This window comes from Tupaia chinensis, unplaced genomic scaffold (genome assembly GCF_000334495.1).
Source record: "Tupaia chinensis unplaced genomic scaffold, TupChi_1.0 Scaffold000045_1, whole genome shotgun sequence".
NCBI lineage: Eukaryota > Metazoa > Chordata > Mammalia > Scandentia > Tupaiidae > Tupaia > Tupaia belangeri.
The window spans coordinates 3540808-3556351 of record NW_006159501.1 but is presented as its reverse complement, the minus strand read 5'-3'; the positions used below and the strand labels follow the sequence as shown (position 1 = coordinate 3556351).

General features: G+C 39.0%; 1 protein-coding gene across 3 annotated transcripts in view; it reads right to left on the bottom strand.

Moving 5' to 3' along the window:
• Window positions 1-15544, bottom strand: part of NBAS (NBAS subunit of NRZ tethering complex) — a 423746-nt gene that overhangs the window by 208307 nt on the left and 199895 nt on the right. For all 3 annotated transcript variants that reach the window (XM_014589621.2, XM_014589625.2, XM_006140811.3), the window contains one exon: window positions 7412-7545. In XM_014589621.2, the coding sequence (XP_014445107.1) occupies window positions 7412-7545 (134 nt within the window). The remainder of the gene's footprint in view (window positions 1-7411; window positions 7546-15544) is intronic.

Here is a 15544-nt window from a genome sequence, read left to right as displayed (position 1 = left end):
ACACATGCAAGAGAAACAGAGATACAGTGGAAAAGCTCAGCAAGTGCGATAAAAGCAATTTATCCTAAACAAATCTGTGTCACATACGCTTTCAGCTGAGAACACCTGCACCTGGCACCCTCAGGAGACTTAAAACAATTCTCCAACTGAGTTCCTGCAAAGGTCTTAGGTTCTATTAACAGAAAGCCCAAATAACTTCCTGAAAAATTAAAAATATCCAAATTGAAACACAAAAGCATTATTTTTTTTAATGATCAATCTTCCCTGATTTAAATCTATGTGATGATTATTTAGTGCAACTTAGATAATTACTTTTTTTATTTTCTTGGCCATAGGGTATATGCTCACTGGAGAGAGACAGAGAGGGAAAGCTGAGAAATCATTCCCCATGGGAACGGCCATACTGCAATCTCTTCTCCTTCATTCTCTTCTTGGGACTTTGGGCATGTACACACATGCAACCTGCATGATTTTCAGGTCACCAGGTCCAGGCTTCAATCATGGTCGGCCATGGGGGATCCAGCACCTTAACCACCATGCCACCTTCTGGCCCAAGATTACACTATCTTTTCAAACTAAGTTTCAGACTTTGGGCTAAGAGTGATAATTTAAATATACTAACTAAAGTCCTTCAAAAGGTCATTTGTCAGAGCTAATTTCTATTATATACTCATTCATCAGTAATATTTTTTAATTTACTGTTTTAATGCTGTACAATAAATATTCTTCATAAATATTCAAAAATACAGTGTTCCTCTCTGGATTGAAATTTACATACATAATGACTAAAGATTTTTCAGCCAAATGGAATAACTGCCTACATAAGATACATCAAGATTTAATTATATTAATTAAGTAAGTTATTCTTCATTTCTTAAATGGCAAATATATACACAAGGAATAGTTTACAATTTGGTGAATGGCAACTATTTTAACCATTAAAAACAAACAACAAATGAATAAAAGAATATAAACTGACAAATTTGGCATGTAGGACAGAGAACCACATAAAATGTTTTGAGTGCTATATTTTAACACTGAGCTAATTTATAATTACAAGTTATTTGGAAAACTAGAAAAGTGAAATACAATCATTAGGAAATAAATGGAATAACAAAATAGCTTTAAGCCAGCATTTGCTTTTACATTAAATGTTAGGTCAAAAATCATGGGAACCAGCAGTTAGCGTAATGGCTGTGTAACTGGATTCTCACGTAGTCGACAGCAGTTCACGTCCTGGACCCGGTGGCTTAAAACTCACGCCGGACGCATGTGCGTGCGTGCCCAAGATCCAAAGAGGAGAATGGAGGAGAAGGGATTGCAGCGTGACCATCATCCCCCTGGGGGGTGATTTCTCGCTCTCTGTCTCTCTCTGTCTGTCTGGCGACCGCACGCGCCCTACAGTGAAAAATCTCTCAAAAAAAAAAAAATCATTAATCCAGATTTTAGAAATGTTTTCAGCTACAGATACATGAGAGACATTTCTCAGCCTACACACTCTTCAAAAACAAATATATAGGCACCATCAGATGGCATAATGGTTATGTTGCTGGACTCGCACGCAGTTGACCATGGTTCAAGTCCTAGACCCAGTGGCTTAAATCTCATGCTGGGTGCGCATGTGTGCATGCCCAAAATCCAGAGAGGACAATAGAGGAGAAAGGGTTGCAGCGTGGCCACCATCCCAGGGCGGAGGGGGCTTATTTCTCACTTTCTGTCTCTCGGTCTCATCGCTGTCTCTCCAGCAAGCTCATGCGCCCTATAGTTTTAATCTCATCAGTCTATTGCTACCATGGCCATCTCCTCATGGTAGGCAAATTACTGTCTGAAAATGAACAAGAAAGCTCCAGTTGATATTTATGTTATTTAATGTTATCGAAAATGAACTCTAATAGGTTACATTCAAAACGGTACATAGGAGTGGCAGTCCACACTTAGCCAAGTTGCCTTAGGAAGAAGAAGTGAGGTATTAGCTGACTGAGCACCCGTCCTGACCCATTAAAGAGGAAGCTCCCACCACGAGGCTCTGTGGGGAGAGAGTAAGGCAGGGCTTCTGCAGGTCTTGTTGCCCTCTAGGGAGCAGCAATTTAACCATGGCGCCTGATACCCATTAGGTTGAGATTTTTTTATACGATAAGTAATGACCTTTTGCTACAAAAATCTATTAAGACAATCCACTTCACCTGCCTTCTGCTGCCCACTAGGGGCCTGTGGTTCTCAGAGGCACTCTGTGATTTGGATAATAGTCTGTCCCCCAAGGTTCACATTTTGTAACTCAGCTCCAGAGTAATGACATCGAGAGGAATGGACCAACGGGATCATGAAAGCACTGGCCTCATGAATGGATTAAGGAGGTCTTGTGTAAGACTGACTGAGCTCTAACTCTCACAAGAAGGGATTAATTCTCACAAGAGCAGGTTCTTATAAAAGGAAGATGGCTACCCACAGCTCGTTCCCTCTTGGCACCTGACTGGCATCCTCTCTGCTTTTATCGGCCATGATGCCAGCCACATGTCTGTAGACTTCCTAGTCACCACAACTGTGAGTCAAACAAGTCTCTGTTCTCCATAAAACACAAAGCCTCAGGTATTTCTATAAGCAACCCAAAAGCAGACTAATACAGGCCCACCTAGTAAGGTTCACTAGGAAACAAGACTGCTCTCTACAAAGAAAGGCTTCCAACCAGCTTTTCTGTGCCCTAGTATAAACTATAGTCAGGAGACATGGAAGTCTCCAACAGTAAAGACAGAGAGGCAACCAGAATATAAAAAAGTCAGAATATAAAAAGTGTGAAATCTGCACCCCATCTGCTGGGCTCGGGTGTAGCTGAGAGAGTAGAAAGACACATTTCTAACCTGTTTGCAGCGCCAGTAGTACAAGACTCGAATAATTTTTAGGTTAAAAAAGAAAAAGTTGTAGAATTCAAATAAAAAAAAAAAAAGTAAATGTCTATATCCAAAAGATGTATTAAAATATAAAACTGGAACCAACTGATGGCATAATGGTTACGTTGCTGGACTCCCATGTAGTTGATCACGGTTCAAGTCCTGGACTTGGAGGCTTAAATCTCACAAAATCCTGAGAGGAGAATAAAAGAGAAGGGATTGTGGCATGTCTATTCCCCGGGAGTGATTTCTCACTTTCTGTCACTCTGTCTTTCTGGCGATTACATGTGCCCTATAGCAAAAATCTCTCTTAAAAAAATAAATAAAATAAATAAATACATTTAAATATATGTGTGTGTGTGTGTGTATATATATATATGTGTATATATATATATGTGTGTATATACACATAAAAGAAAATCAGATAATTTAACAGAGACCAAAAGGTAGGAAACAGAACAAACATGAGAATAAATACACAAACATACAAAAACCACCATTAAATAATAAATTCGGGAGATTTAACATTTGAGTAAAAGGAATTTGAGAGTAGAGGAAGGGAAAAAAGGAGGGAAAGAAAGGAATACAAATAAACTCAACAAGAAAAAAAATACAAGAACATTCTCCAAAGATAAGAAAGTTATGAATTTTCAGACTAGAACTGACCATTCAATTAACATAACTGAAGTCGGACTTATAATAAAACACATTCTCAAAACACTACAGATGAAGAGAAGGTATCGAAATCTTCCAAGAGAGAAAATAAGCTGTGTGGAAAGTGCTGTGATTCCGAACGGCATTCAAGTTCTCAAAAGTACTGGATGACAAGAGCAATGCCTTCAAAAGAAGTGGGAATGGATTATAAACTTAGAATTTCACATACAGTCAATCCTTCTACCAAGTGTAAGGGTGCAAGTATATTCTTCTGACATGTGACAGTCTTTAAAAATTATCTCCCATGCAATCTTTGACAGAAAACAATATGCAATTATATTCTATCAGAATGAGGGAACAAGCAAAGAAAGAAGATTCAAAAAAAATCCAAGAAATGCAATAAGCCATCCACGAAAAAGGCAAACAAAATCCCAAGATGACAGCAGTACAGCAGACCAAATAATTCATTCCTAGGAAAGCAAGAGAAAGAGCGATTCCAAGAAAGACTCTCAAAAGAAAATGAGAAAGAGAAAAGAGAGAAAAGGAAAAGAAACAGAGATTATTGACTATTTCTGATTGCTGGAAAGAGTTTTACAGTTCTGTCACAAGTGTGAGGGAGATAAATGGAAGCACAAACAATAAAGTAGGAAATAAGTCAATACAGAAAGATCAACAGTTGTATAAAGAGGAAATATAATCATAACCAGCTCTGTCTGTGTACACAATGTCACATAATCATAATAATGGAAAAAATAGAAGAGGAAATGAATATAAGAGAAGGGAAAGGACTTACATGAAAGGAAGTTGATAGTGACTAAAATAGCAAAATCAATAAACAGCAACATGAAGATAATATTTCAAAGGGGTCAAGAAGAGAATAAACTGTCTATCAAAGTATTTGCTGTTGACAGTGATCCAGGATGAGGAAGATGGGCAGCAAACAACTATTTATCTATTACAAGTCTAACTGTCCTCTGACATGAACTATATTCAGATGTTACTTAATTTTGGTGGGGGGGGACAGATTTTTGTTGTAAGATATGTGTGCTTACCAAAGAGACAGTGAGACAGAAAGCAAGAAATTACCCCCCGAGGGGGGATGGCCATGCCACAGTCCTTTCTCCTCTATTCTCGTCTTGGGATTTGGGGCACACACACACATGCAGCCAGCATGAGTTTCAAGCTGAGGGGTTCAGGACTTGAACCATGGTCGCTCATGTGGAGGTGAAGTGCCTTAATCACTACACCATCTGCTGGTCCCATGTTACCTTATATTTAACAATTAGGAGGGGATCATTTCCCTTTGGACTTCCTTAGTTTAGAACAATGCTTCCTCACCAATCCCTAAAACTTGTTTTTCAAAATAATACTAACTTTTTAAATTGAAAGACAAATTGGGAGCAGCAGATGGCATAATGATTACATTGCTGGAGTCTCACTTGGCGAACTGTGGTTTGAGCCCTGAACCCAGTGACTTGAAACTCACTCCAGGTGCGTGTACATGCTTGCCCAAAATCCCAAGGGGAGACTAGAGGAGAAGGGACTGTGGTGTGCCCATCCCTCCAGGCAGTGATTCCTTGCTTTCTGTCTGTCTCTCTGGAGAGCACATGCACCCTATAGCAAAAATCTCTCTTAAAAAAAAATAATAAAAAGAGAGAGAAAAGACAAATTAGCTTCCAGAATGCTATATATCCTGTATTTGTCTACTTAACTTGTTCCTCTATTCTCTGTATTAGCTGTAAACTAAAAGAGCAACCTAAATGACTGACTAGATTAAAGGTAAACAGTTTAAGCAGAAATACTTCTTCAGGTATATTGGGATACCACCAGGTCCTTCAAATTGCATCTCATCAGAAGCGCATACATCAGTGGGGTCACATTTGATAACTTGGTTAGGATGATGGCAGTCAGAAGCCAGTAGGTGGCATGATGGGTAAAGGGGCTGAACTCCCACAGTGCTGACTGCAGTTTGAGTCCTGGACCTAGTGGTTTGAAAATCATGCTGAGCACATGGTGCATTGCATGCTCAAAATCACGAGAGGAGAATGTAGGAGAAGGGACTGTGAGGAGGCCATCCCCCTGAGCGGTGAGCTCCCGCTTTCCCTCTGACTATCTCTCTCTGGCCAGTGCATGTGCCCTCTGGCAAAAGCCTAAGAAAGAAAGAAAGAAAGAACGAACGAACGAACGAGGGAGGGAGGGAGGGAGAAAGGAAGAAAGAAAGAAAGAGAGAGAGAGAGAGAAATAGAGAGAGAGAGAAAGAGAGAGGAAGGAAAGAAGGAAGGCAGGCAGGCAGGAAGGCAGGCAGGCAGGCAGCAATCAGACCAAACTTTTAAAAAAATTTTACCATTGAAACTTAAAAAAAAAAAATCTCCTGAGTCATACATTGGTATCATGCAAATATTCTTTTCCCATTTTCACCTTATTTCAATGAAATTAACAAATGCATATGCATGAATAACTATATGCAGTGGGTTGCAAAAGTGGTAACTGCTGTGATTTGTTTCATAAAAAAATAAAAATGACCTTGAAAGGAAAACAAAGAGGAAGAATGAAGGTTAAGAGGGGAATAAAAAAAAACAAAAAGAATAAAAGAAAAAGGAAGAACAGAGTAAGGAGGGCTTCTCAGTTAAATACCTGATTTTGCAAATGAGGAAAATGATGGTCAGAGAAGTGAAACGTCTTGGCTAAAGTTACAGAAGCTTAGAAACAGGTCCACCAATTTTTCACTCAGTGCTTTCATATGTTATAATTAACTTCTCTAAATGTAAAATGTGTAATATGTATTAGATTTAAAAGGCAGATTAAAGACATGATTGGTACCTGACTTCCAAAACATACACACACACACACACACACACATATATATATATATATATTTGCATACAACTAAACCGTTCAAAAACATGTTAAATATATTTGCATTTAAACATAAAAGCAGTTTAAAATGATGTATACAGATGGCCCTTGACTCACAAGTTTCAACTTCAAATTTTGGGGAGTTGGTGCAAAAGCAGTCTGTGTAACTATACTTCTAGTTCCCATTCAACCATTTTGCTTTGTACAGAAGTCAATAAATTACATCAGCTTTTCAATATCTTTGTGTTCGATGATTCTGCCCAACTGTAGGCTATCAAAAGTGTTCTGAGTTTGTTTAAGGTAGCCAAGTCTAAGCTATGATGTTTGGTACAATAAATGTATTAAATGGATTTTTGGCTTTGTCTTTTCAACTTACAAAGAACTTATGAGGACATAACTCCATAGTGACTCGAGGAACATCAGTATTCCTATATCACTACTTTAAAATGATTATTATACTCAAGGGCCAAAACTCAGTAATAAACAGAATAAAGACAAACAGCCCATAAATATGAATAATGCTCAGGAGGTGGTATGGCGATTAAGGTGCTAGACTCCCATGGAGCTGACCACGATTTGCGTCCTGGACCTGGTGCCTTCTTTCTCACTTTTTCTCTCTCTGGACAAATTAAAATAAAAGTAATAATAACAAAATGAAATAAATAAATAAATCTTTTAAAAACACACACAAGTTAAAGAGACAACACTACCTATTCATTTTTTTAAAGTATTCCTGATTGTGGTGGCAACAGTATTTTAGTTTTTCAATGGATAATAATTAATCTTGACAAAACTAGAGTAAAAACTTAATTATAATACAGTAAAACAAAATATAGAACAGCCCATATATTGGTAGAAGGAAAAAGTAACAGGATGGTAGATGATTGTACTTCCTCCCTTGCTTTTTTTTTCATATTTCCAAAATTTCCTCTGATGAACATTTGGAGAAACAATCATTCTGTTTCAACTGTTGGACTGAAAAGGCACAGTAAGAATGGCATAGCACCGGCTCTTACCCATAGCCTCGTTGTGGCAGACATTCCAGTATGTCGTAGCAAAGAGACAGCTGGTCGTTGCGTTCACAGGTATAGATGCACTCGAGTGCTACTGCCATCAGTTGGTCCTGATCAGGAATTATTTTCTGCTGTAGCTGGAGAAAATAAAGCATGCTGTACTAAATGTCAATAGATTTATAGTCAGTTTCTCCACATCCCAATATGACTGCCAATAGAACATTAATAGTGCAATTAATCACCTGCAGAAACAAATCTTGATTTTTCTTTAGCTTACAGACTTTTGGGGTCTTTAATAATTCTAGATAAAATGTTTTAATTATAGAATCAGCTCAAAAAGATTATTAGTAACCCATAAACTTTGTGTCTGCTAAAAAAAGATCTTCGATTTATGACTCATTCAAGATAGGAGAAACATAATGAATGAAAAAGCTGTTCACTAAATGTTTCTAACATTAAAGTCATTCAAACACAAACATATGTAAAATTTCTTAACTAATACTCAAAAGCACTGGGACTTACTTTCCAGTATGTACTATATACTACTCATCTAAATACACAGTTTTATCCTACTCGAAGAAGCCCAATTGTGATGCAATAGTATATACATCACAGAATATACTCGACATCTCTGATGCAGAAAGATGGCCATTTCAGGGCATTTTCTGTACAAGATACACCACTTCCCATTACAAACCAGATTCCCATGCTTGGAGTACTTTCTGAGAAACAAAATAAATGACAAATTGGGGCCTCTGTTTTCTCATCTATAAAATTGAGATATTAATGTCTTCCTAACAAAGTGGTTGTGAGGATTAAATAAATACACATAGAATGTTCATATTATCACAATAGCAGAAATCAAAATAAAAATTTGAATTATTTTCTTAGAACTCTTCTCAACAAGTTTAATTTCTGTAATACTGAACTACTGATTTTCAACATTTCAATAGAAACTCACAAATACACATAAAACAGGAAGGAAAGTGATGGGGGGGAATCTGTTCAACAAAGACATTTTCTCAGTAGAAAAATCCCATCAGTGGATATAGAAAAGAAACATTCAAGGTTACCATGGAGACAGTATTCTAACAAAGGTGGAATAAATGATGTAGATACATTTCTTCAAAATATTAAGAAATATATCATTAATTTGACATTACCACTTGACAAAGAGTTATCCAAGGTTGCAAACTGACTGGTGAAACAGAGACAAACAAGTTATTGATACAAAAAAGATAAGTACTATTAAAAATTAAGAGGAGAGTGAGATCAGCAGGTGGCATGATGGTTAAGATGCTGAATCCCACAGGGCTGACTCTGCAGTTCAAGTCCTAGACCCGGAGACTTGAAAATTACGCTGGTCATGTGTGCATGCATGCCCAAAATCTCCAGAGGAGAAGGGACCATGGTGGGGCTATCCCTGTAAGACATGATTTCTCACTTTCCCTCACTCTGTCACTCTCTCTCTCCAGGAAGCACACACGTCCTATAGCAAAAACCGTAAAATATCAGTTAAGAGAGGACTAGACAGAGGTGCCGTGGTAAAGCACTACACTCCATGATGCTGGCCCATGTGAGATGGTGGTTCCAGGTTCATATCTGGAGACTTCTCTGAAAATGCCCAGCATGCACACGTCCACAGTCCAGACCATGGGCAGCTGAAACACAGGTGGATTATGGCATCAGGACCCCATTGGGTGCTATATCTGTTGCTCTCTATCCATCTCACTTTTGCAGTCTCTCTCATTAAAAGAACTATTAAAATTAATTTAAAAAGCTAAACTTTCTTGACTTCTTATTGTGTGCCAGGTACCATTTTTGCTTGAAGTTTGTTTATTTCTCCCACGAGCAAGACAGAAACAGAGAGTCAGCTCCCTCAGCAGGGTCTTGGCCACAGTCCATCCCCTGGATCATGGGCATGAGCAAGCTCAGTGCACTGAGACTCGAACCAAGAACCCTGTCATGTGAGTCAGTATCGCACAGCATTGCATGTTACTGCTTTGCCACTGTCAGACCCCCTATTCTAAGTGCTTCGCAAGCACTAATTCATAAATCTTCACAATAACACTATACCATTAGTATTTGGTACTCTTCCTATTTTACAGAAAAGAAAAACTGAGGCGCTGGGAGATCAAATAATTTGCCCAAGGTCACAGACTTGCTAAGTTGTCAAGTCAGGACTCAAAACCCGTCAACTGGGCCCAGACGCTAAGCTAAGCGACACAGGCTCCCTGCATCCTGCAGAGAAGTTTCCCATGCAGAAAGAATGGATGAGACTGAGGGAAAATACGACAATCGAAATCATAAATCATAAAAAAAAAACAAGACGACAAAAACATGGAGTCCACTTTCAGTCAAGAAACCGTTTAGGAAAGCATCTGAAAAAGAAGTCAAACTCCTCGATGTTTTACTTTATTTCCCCGCTTCCTGTCTTCTCTAAGACGTTAAAGGGCCACTTTTAAGGTCAACGTCCTGCGGTAAGTATTTGGTCATATATGCTCAAAACCTTATGTTGAAACCCTTTAGTAGCCCTTCAATATGAAAGGTTTAAAAAATGAACTTTTTGCCTTCTGCTCAAGCTCCTTCCTGGCCTAGTGCCAACCCCCTTTTCTGGTCCCATGAATCATTTCCCATCTACACAAGTTTATTTCATCCAAATTAAATTATTTACCTAAGTATGATATTAGCCTGATTATATCTCCTGATCTTAGTCTACCCCTACCTTGAATGTCTTTCCAAGAACTTAGTCTTGCCATGTCTAATATTGGTCCACTAGAGACCAGTTGGTATAAGTGTGCATGACCAAGATCCTGAGAAAAAGGGACCAGTAGTTAGCGTAATGGCTATGTTGCTGAACTCCCATGTAGCTGACCACGGTTCAAGTCCCAGATCTGGTTGCTTAAACTCATGCCGGGTGCATGTGCGTGCGTGCCCAAGATCCCAAGAAGAGAATGGAAGAGAAGGGATTGCGGCCTGGCCATCCACCCTGGCGGGTGATTTCTTGCTTTCCATCTGTCTCTCTCTCTCTCTTTCTGGCAAGCACATGTGCCTTATAGCAGAAAAAAAAAAAAAAAAAAGATCCTGAGCACACGTACCCTATAGCAAAAACCCCTCAAAAAAAAAAAAAAAATATATATAGGTCCAATAAATAAGGCTTGTATCACTCTCATACACAAATCTCTCTGTCACTTTGTATTCCTATGGGACTTTTTTGATCTCCTCTTACATTATTCAGCCTATTTTTCTTTTTAAAGACATGATCTCACAATGTTACCTAGACTAGCTTCAAATTAGTGATCCTCTTGCCTCTGCCTCCTGGGTAGTTGGATTACAGGTACATCCCACCACGCCAGCTAGGATACCCTTCTTAATATACTGTGTGCAAGAATCATAATGTTCAAATATATGACACTTTTCATTCTGGCACTAGTAGACTCCCTACAGGATGTCTGACTTCATATAATCTTAGACATACTTTCTCTTACTTTCTGCCCTAATATCTCAATGGTCACTATTAAACTATCACTTGTTCCTTCTTGATCTAAAATAAGATAGCCCAGCGAGGATTTCCTAAATAAGTCCATGGAACGAGTTTTCAAAACGATGGACAGAAAATTATCGTCCACATCACACAGCAAAATAAGATGAATTGAATCATAATGTGAAAACAAAAATCTTAAAATTTGTACACAGGCAACTAGAAAAGAAAAATAGATAGTAAGACAGGATTAGCTGGATAACCCCAAAGAACCCAGCAACGAAAGAAATCAGTAGAGTAGAAACTTAACATAAAAAATTATATACACAAAAAATATAAGAATTCAGCATAGAAAAAAAACCTGCATGTATAACAGAAGCAGAGAAAACTTAAAACATAATGTATAAAATGCTTAAATGTTCCTAAACACTTTTTTTGGGAGGAAAGGTTTTTGTCATGGGGCACGTGCACTTGCCAGAAGACAGAGACAGAAAGTGAGAAATCACCCCCTTTGGGAGATGGCCATGCCACAATCCCTTTTCCTCCATCCTCCTCCCAGGATCTTAGGCAAGCATGCAAACTTTCCCGGCATGTTTTCGAAGCCACTGGGTCTAGGACTCAAACCGTGGTTGGTCATGTGGGAGTCCAGCAACATAACTTCTACACCATCTACTGGTCTCAACTCCTAAAAACACTTTTAAAAATATAAACGAATAGAATGCTATCTCCTATTCTTGGACAGAGTGACTGAATATTATAAAGATATCATTCTCCCTACATTAATGAATAAATTCAATACATCACAATAAAAATCCCAACAAGGGCCCAGTCACTGCAGTACAGGCAGGAGGGGTCTGCTGGGCTGATGTGGAAAGCCATATGGTAAGGCTCCACGTTTGCATCCCAGGTCCACCTACATGTGCAGGGCATATGGGTGAGCTGACTGCAGGGCTGGGGGTAAAATCACACACAAAATCCCTAGCGAAGAACAGAGGAGAAAGGACCACTGCATAGCTTCCCCCATTGGCAGGGGGTGGGAGGGAGTTGAGAGGTTATTTCTCCTCTTTTGCTCTCTCTCTCTCTCTCTCTCTCCCCCCTTGCCTATAAATGCACATGACCTATAGCAAAATAAATAAATGATAATTTAATGAGCCCTTCTGGATATTTTTAGAGTAGAAAGATTTTCAGAGTAACTAGTCAATGGTATTTCCAGAAACAAAAGTTCATTTTAATACTAGTGTTTTCCTGAGTTTTCTAAATATTTCATAGTAAACATTAATTTAGAAGTGAAAATAAACTAAAACTGCCCAATGAATTATAATTTGTAATCAGAAAGAAATGAAAAATATGCCACTCATGAAGCTTTGTAATATAGTGAGTTCTCATTAGGAGAAATATATATTTAAAACAGCTGTTCCTAAGCCTAGCTTTCTATCTCATTCACTAAATAAACTCAACGCATAATCCATAGCCCTACCACCCAAATCTCAACTCCTTTATAAGGATTGAGCATAGGAAATTCTTTTTAAAAATATACACAGTTCTCATGCTCAGACACATAAAAAACATTGCTAGTTTAGAAGACAGAACCATATGAAAAGGCACAAGATTTTGTTCCTGTCATCCCTATTCAGAACTTACCCAAGTTTCTTCACAAGTTTTACTTTTCAAAGAGGGATTCAAACAAAGAGCAATAGTTTCAAACCAAAGATGATGGTTGTGGGGTGTTATTTAAAAACTTTTTAAAGAGAGGGATGTTTTCGGCACATAAGATCGTTTACAAAAAAAATGGCAGCTGATTCCAGTAACAACACAAGGGTATGTTTCAAGATCTTTTTTATTGTCACTCTGGTCAACTCTACTACCATTTCCAAGTATTCATTCCCCACTTCCTATGAGAGAATTGTTTTCCTGCCTCGTTATCCTCAGACTTGGCCATAAGACTTTCCTCGGCCTGTGAGATGTGACAAAGTGACTTGAGCCATGGTTGAGCTACAGCTGTTAAGTGCCACAGTGCGGGTCTATTTAGTTCTTCTCCTTGTGCCACAGACAGAAATGGGGAGTGCTCCATCTGCCCAAGCGAGTAAGACAGGACAGAGCGGAAGCCCAGCTGCAGCCGACACGACACTCCTGACAAGCGGATGCAGGCTGTTGTAGGCTGCGAAGATTTACAGGTCATTTGTTAATGCAACATAACCTAGGCTAAGTGTACAAAACAGAAGCCATTGCTCCTGCTGCATGACTAAAAGCCCTCTGTGCATGATTCATGGAGGAGCTGAGGCACATTCTTGGGGTAAACAATCAAGTAAAATCAACAGTGTTCCCAGTACAATCCTAGTAAAGCGAACCAATGTAATCAAGTGATCTGAGCATCATAATGCAACCCGTGTCAATCGTTCATTCCTTCCTGGCCCAGCCAAGATGACTGAGCATGTGCTCCACAGTAAGTACGGCTATTCCTCCATGAATACAGACATGAGTGAGATAGAGGTGATCAGTGTAGGAAGCGAAAGGAGGAGAGTCAAGCATGAGAACAAGTAACGACAACACGGAGCAATAAGGGCTACAAGAGAGGCAGGTACGAAGCCCTGCGTATCCCGGTGAGTCACAGAAGGTTACACAGTGGAGAGAATCTGATGGAGCAGGACCTTGAACAATATGCAGGTAACTGTCAAAAGAAGAAAAGGGGAAGCTACTATCCTCTAAGAAAGAAACAGCCCATAAAACACACAGGGCCATGGAGGAACCTGGGAGAACCGGGGAGAAGAGTTAAGGCTGGAGAGGCGGACTGGAAGCAACCAGCTCAGCACCTTCCAAGCCAGTCGACAGAGCCCAAGGTTGACCCTGCAGGCACTGGTGAGCCACTGGAGACTTTCCATGGAACATGACAAGGTCAAATCTGCACTGTAGAAAAGAACAGCGTGAGAATTAGAGAGGTTGGGAAAGGAAGAGCCCAGCAACGTCCCCGTTCTCGGCTTTGACGTTCACATATTTCAGCAAAGGCAAATGGCTATATGTTTTATTCAAAAGGCACATGCTAAATTGCCGAGTAAAAACAACGGAAAGCTGACTGTATACAAAGGATTTACAAGACTCTGTAAGGAAGAGTATCACAAACAAGATTACTGGAAAAAAATTTAAATCACTTCTTTCCTCCTCATAAAACATTCATATTCAATCCATCCTGCTTCTTGGAGTATTCTGCTGCCATCAGCGAACCCATCCTGGGCTCACAGGAAACAACCCCAAATTTAAACCTGGAATGCTAAGTGCAAACTGCTTATGAGAAGATGTAGAGTTTAAAATAGCCAATGAACTGATACACATCAGCCAGATCACCTTTTTAGATACCAAAAATGTCAAAGTTATGCAATGCTTCCCTCTCTATCTTGATTACACTGGACTGTAACCATGTACCTCACCGGACGCCACATCATTCACAACCTAGCACAGGAAGTCGACTCAACTAAAATCGGGGATGGAAGAAGCCCTAAATGGCCTCTGCTCTAACTCCAACCTAATGTTTCTGGCCTCACTGCAAAGTCACTGCCTCAAGTGACTATGCCACCTTGCTTAAGTGCCCTCCAATGGAAGGAGAGTCACAATCTGCTGAGACACAGATTGTTTGATCTATACCTAAATTAAGAGGTTTTGGGGACCAGCAGATGGCATAATGGTTATGTCACTGGATTCCCATGTAGTTGAACATGGTTTGAGTCCCAGACCTGGCGGCATAAAACTCACGCCAGGTGCCTGTGCATGTAAGTCCAAGATCCCGAATCAAGAATGGAGAAGGGACTTCAGTGTGGCCATCCTCCTAGGGAGGGAGGGTGATTTCTCAGTTTCTGGTTCTCTGTCTCTCTCGTAAGTGCATGTGCCCTATAGCAAAAAAAATCTCTCTTAAGGAAAAAAAAAAAAAGAGGTTTTTCACACTGCAAAAGCACCCTGCACTTAACAAAATGATTTTACCATCAGCAAATCTGAACCACCATTTGAGCTCTTGAGAAATACAAAGCGATAAATACAACAATCTTAAACAAATGTAAGCATTATTAAGAATACATACACGATGTCTCTCTGAGAACCTACTGATTTTCATAAATATTTTTAAGTTCCTAGAGGGCAGAAAGCTTCTCTTCTCCGATTGGTGATAGCATAAAGTATAATGATTAAAGAAACAGCTGTGGAATTAGAATCCTATGCCTGACTCCAGGTCCCTTCACTCACTATGTAACCCCAGGCAATTACCTAACTACTTCACATCTTTTCCCATAATATTACAATAATAAAAGTACCTACCTCATAGGCTTGTTACAAGGATTAAATGAGTGAACACATGTACAATACTTGTATAGTAGCGATTCAGTATCTTCCTGGTACTGTCAGTTTTCACATATAATAGATAGCAAGCAAACTTTCAAATGAACCAATAGAAATATGCATAATTTTATGAACTTTCAAAAAAAAATTTTGAACTACTTGGTTGAAACATTTGTAAAGAATAAAATGACAACCAGCATAATTTTATGAACTTTCAAAAAAATTTTTGAACTACTTGCTTGAAACATTTGTAAAGAATAAAATGACAACCATTTCCTTTTCTGCTTAAAGGAAATTACTTGCAAGACCCATTATAAAAGTGTATAAATAAAACT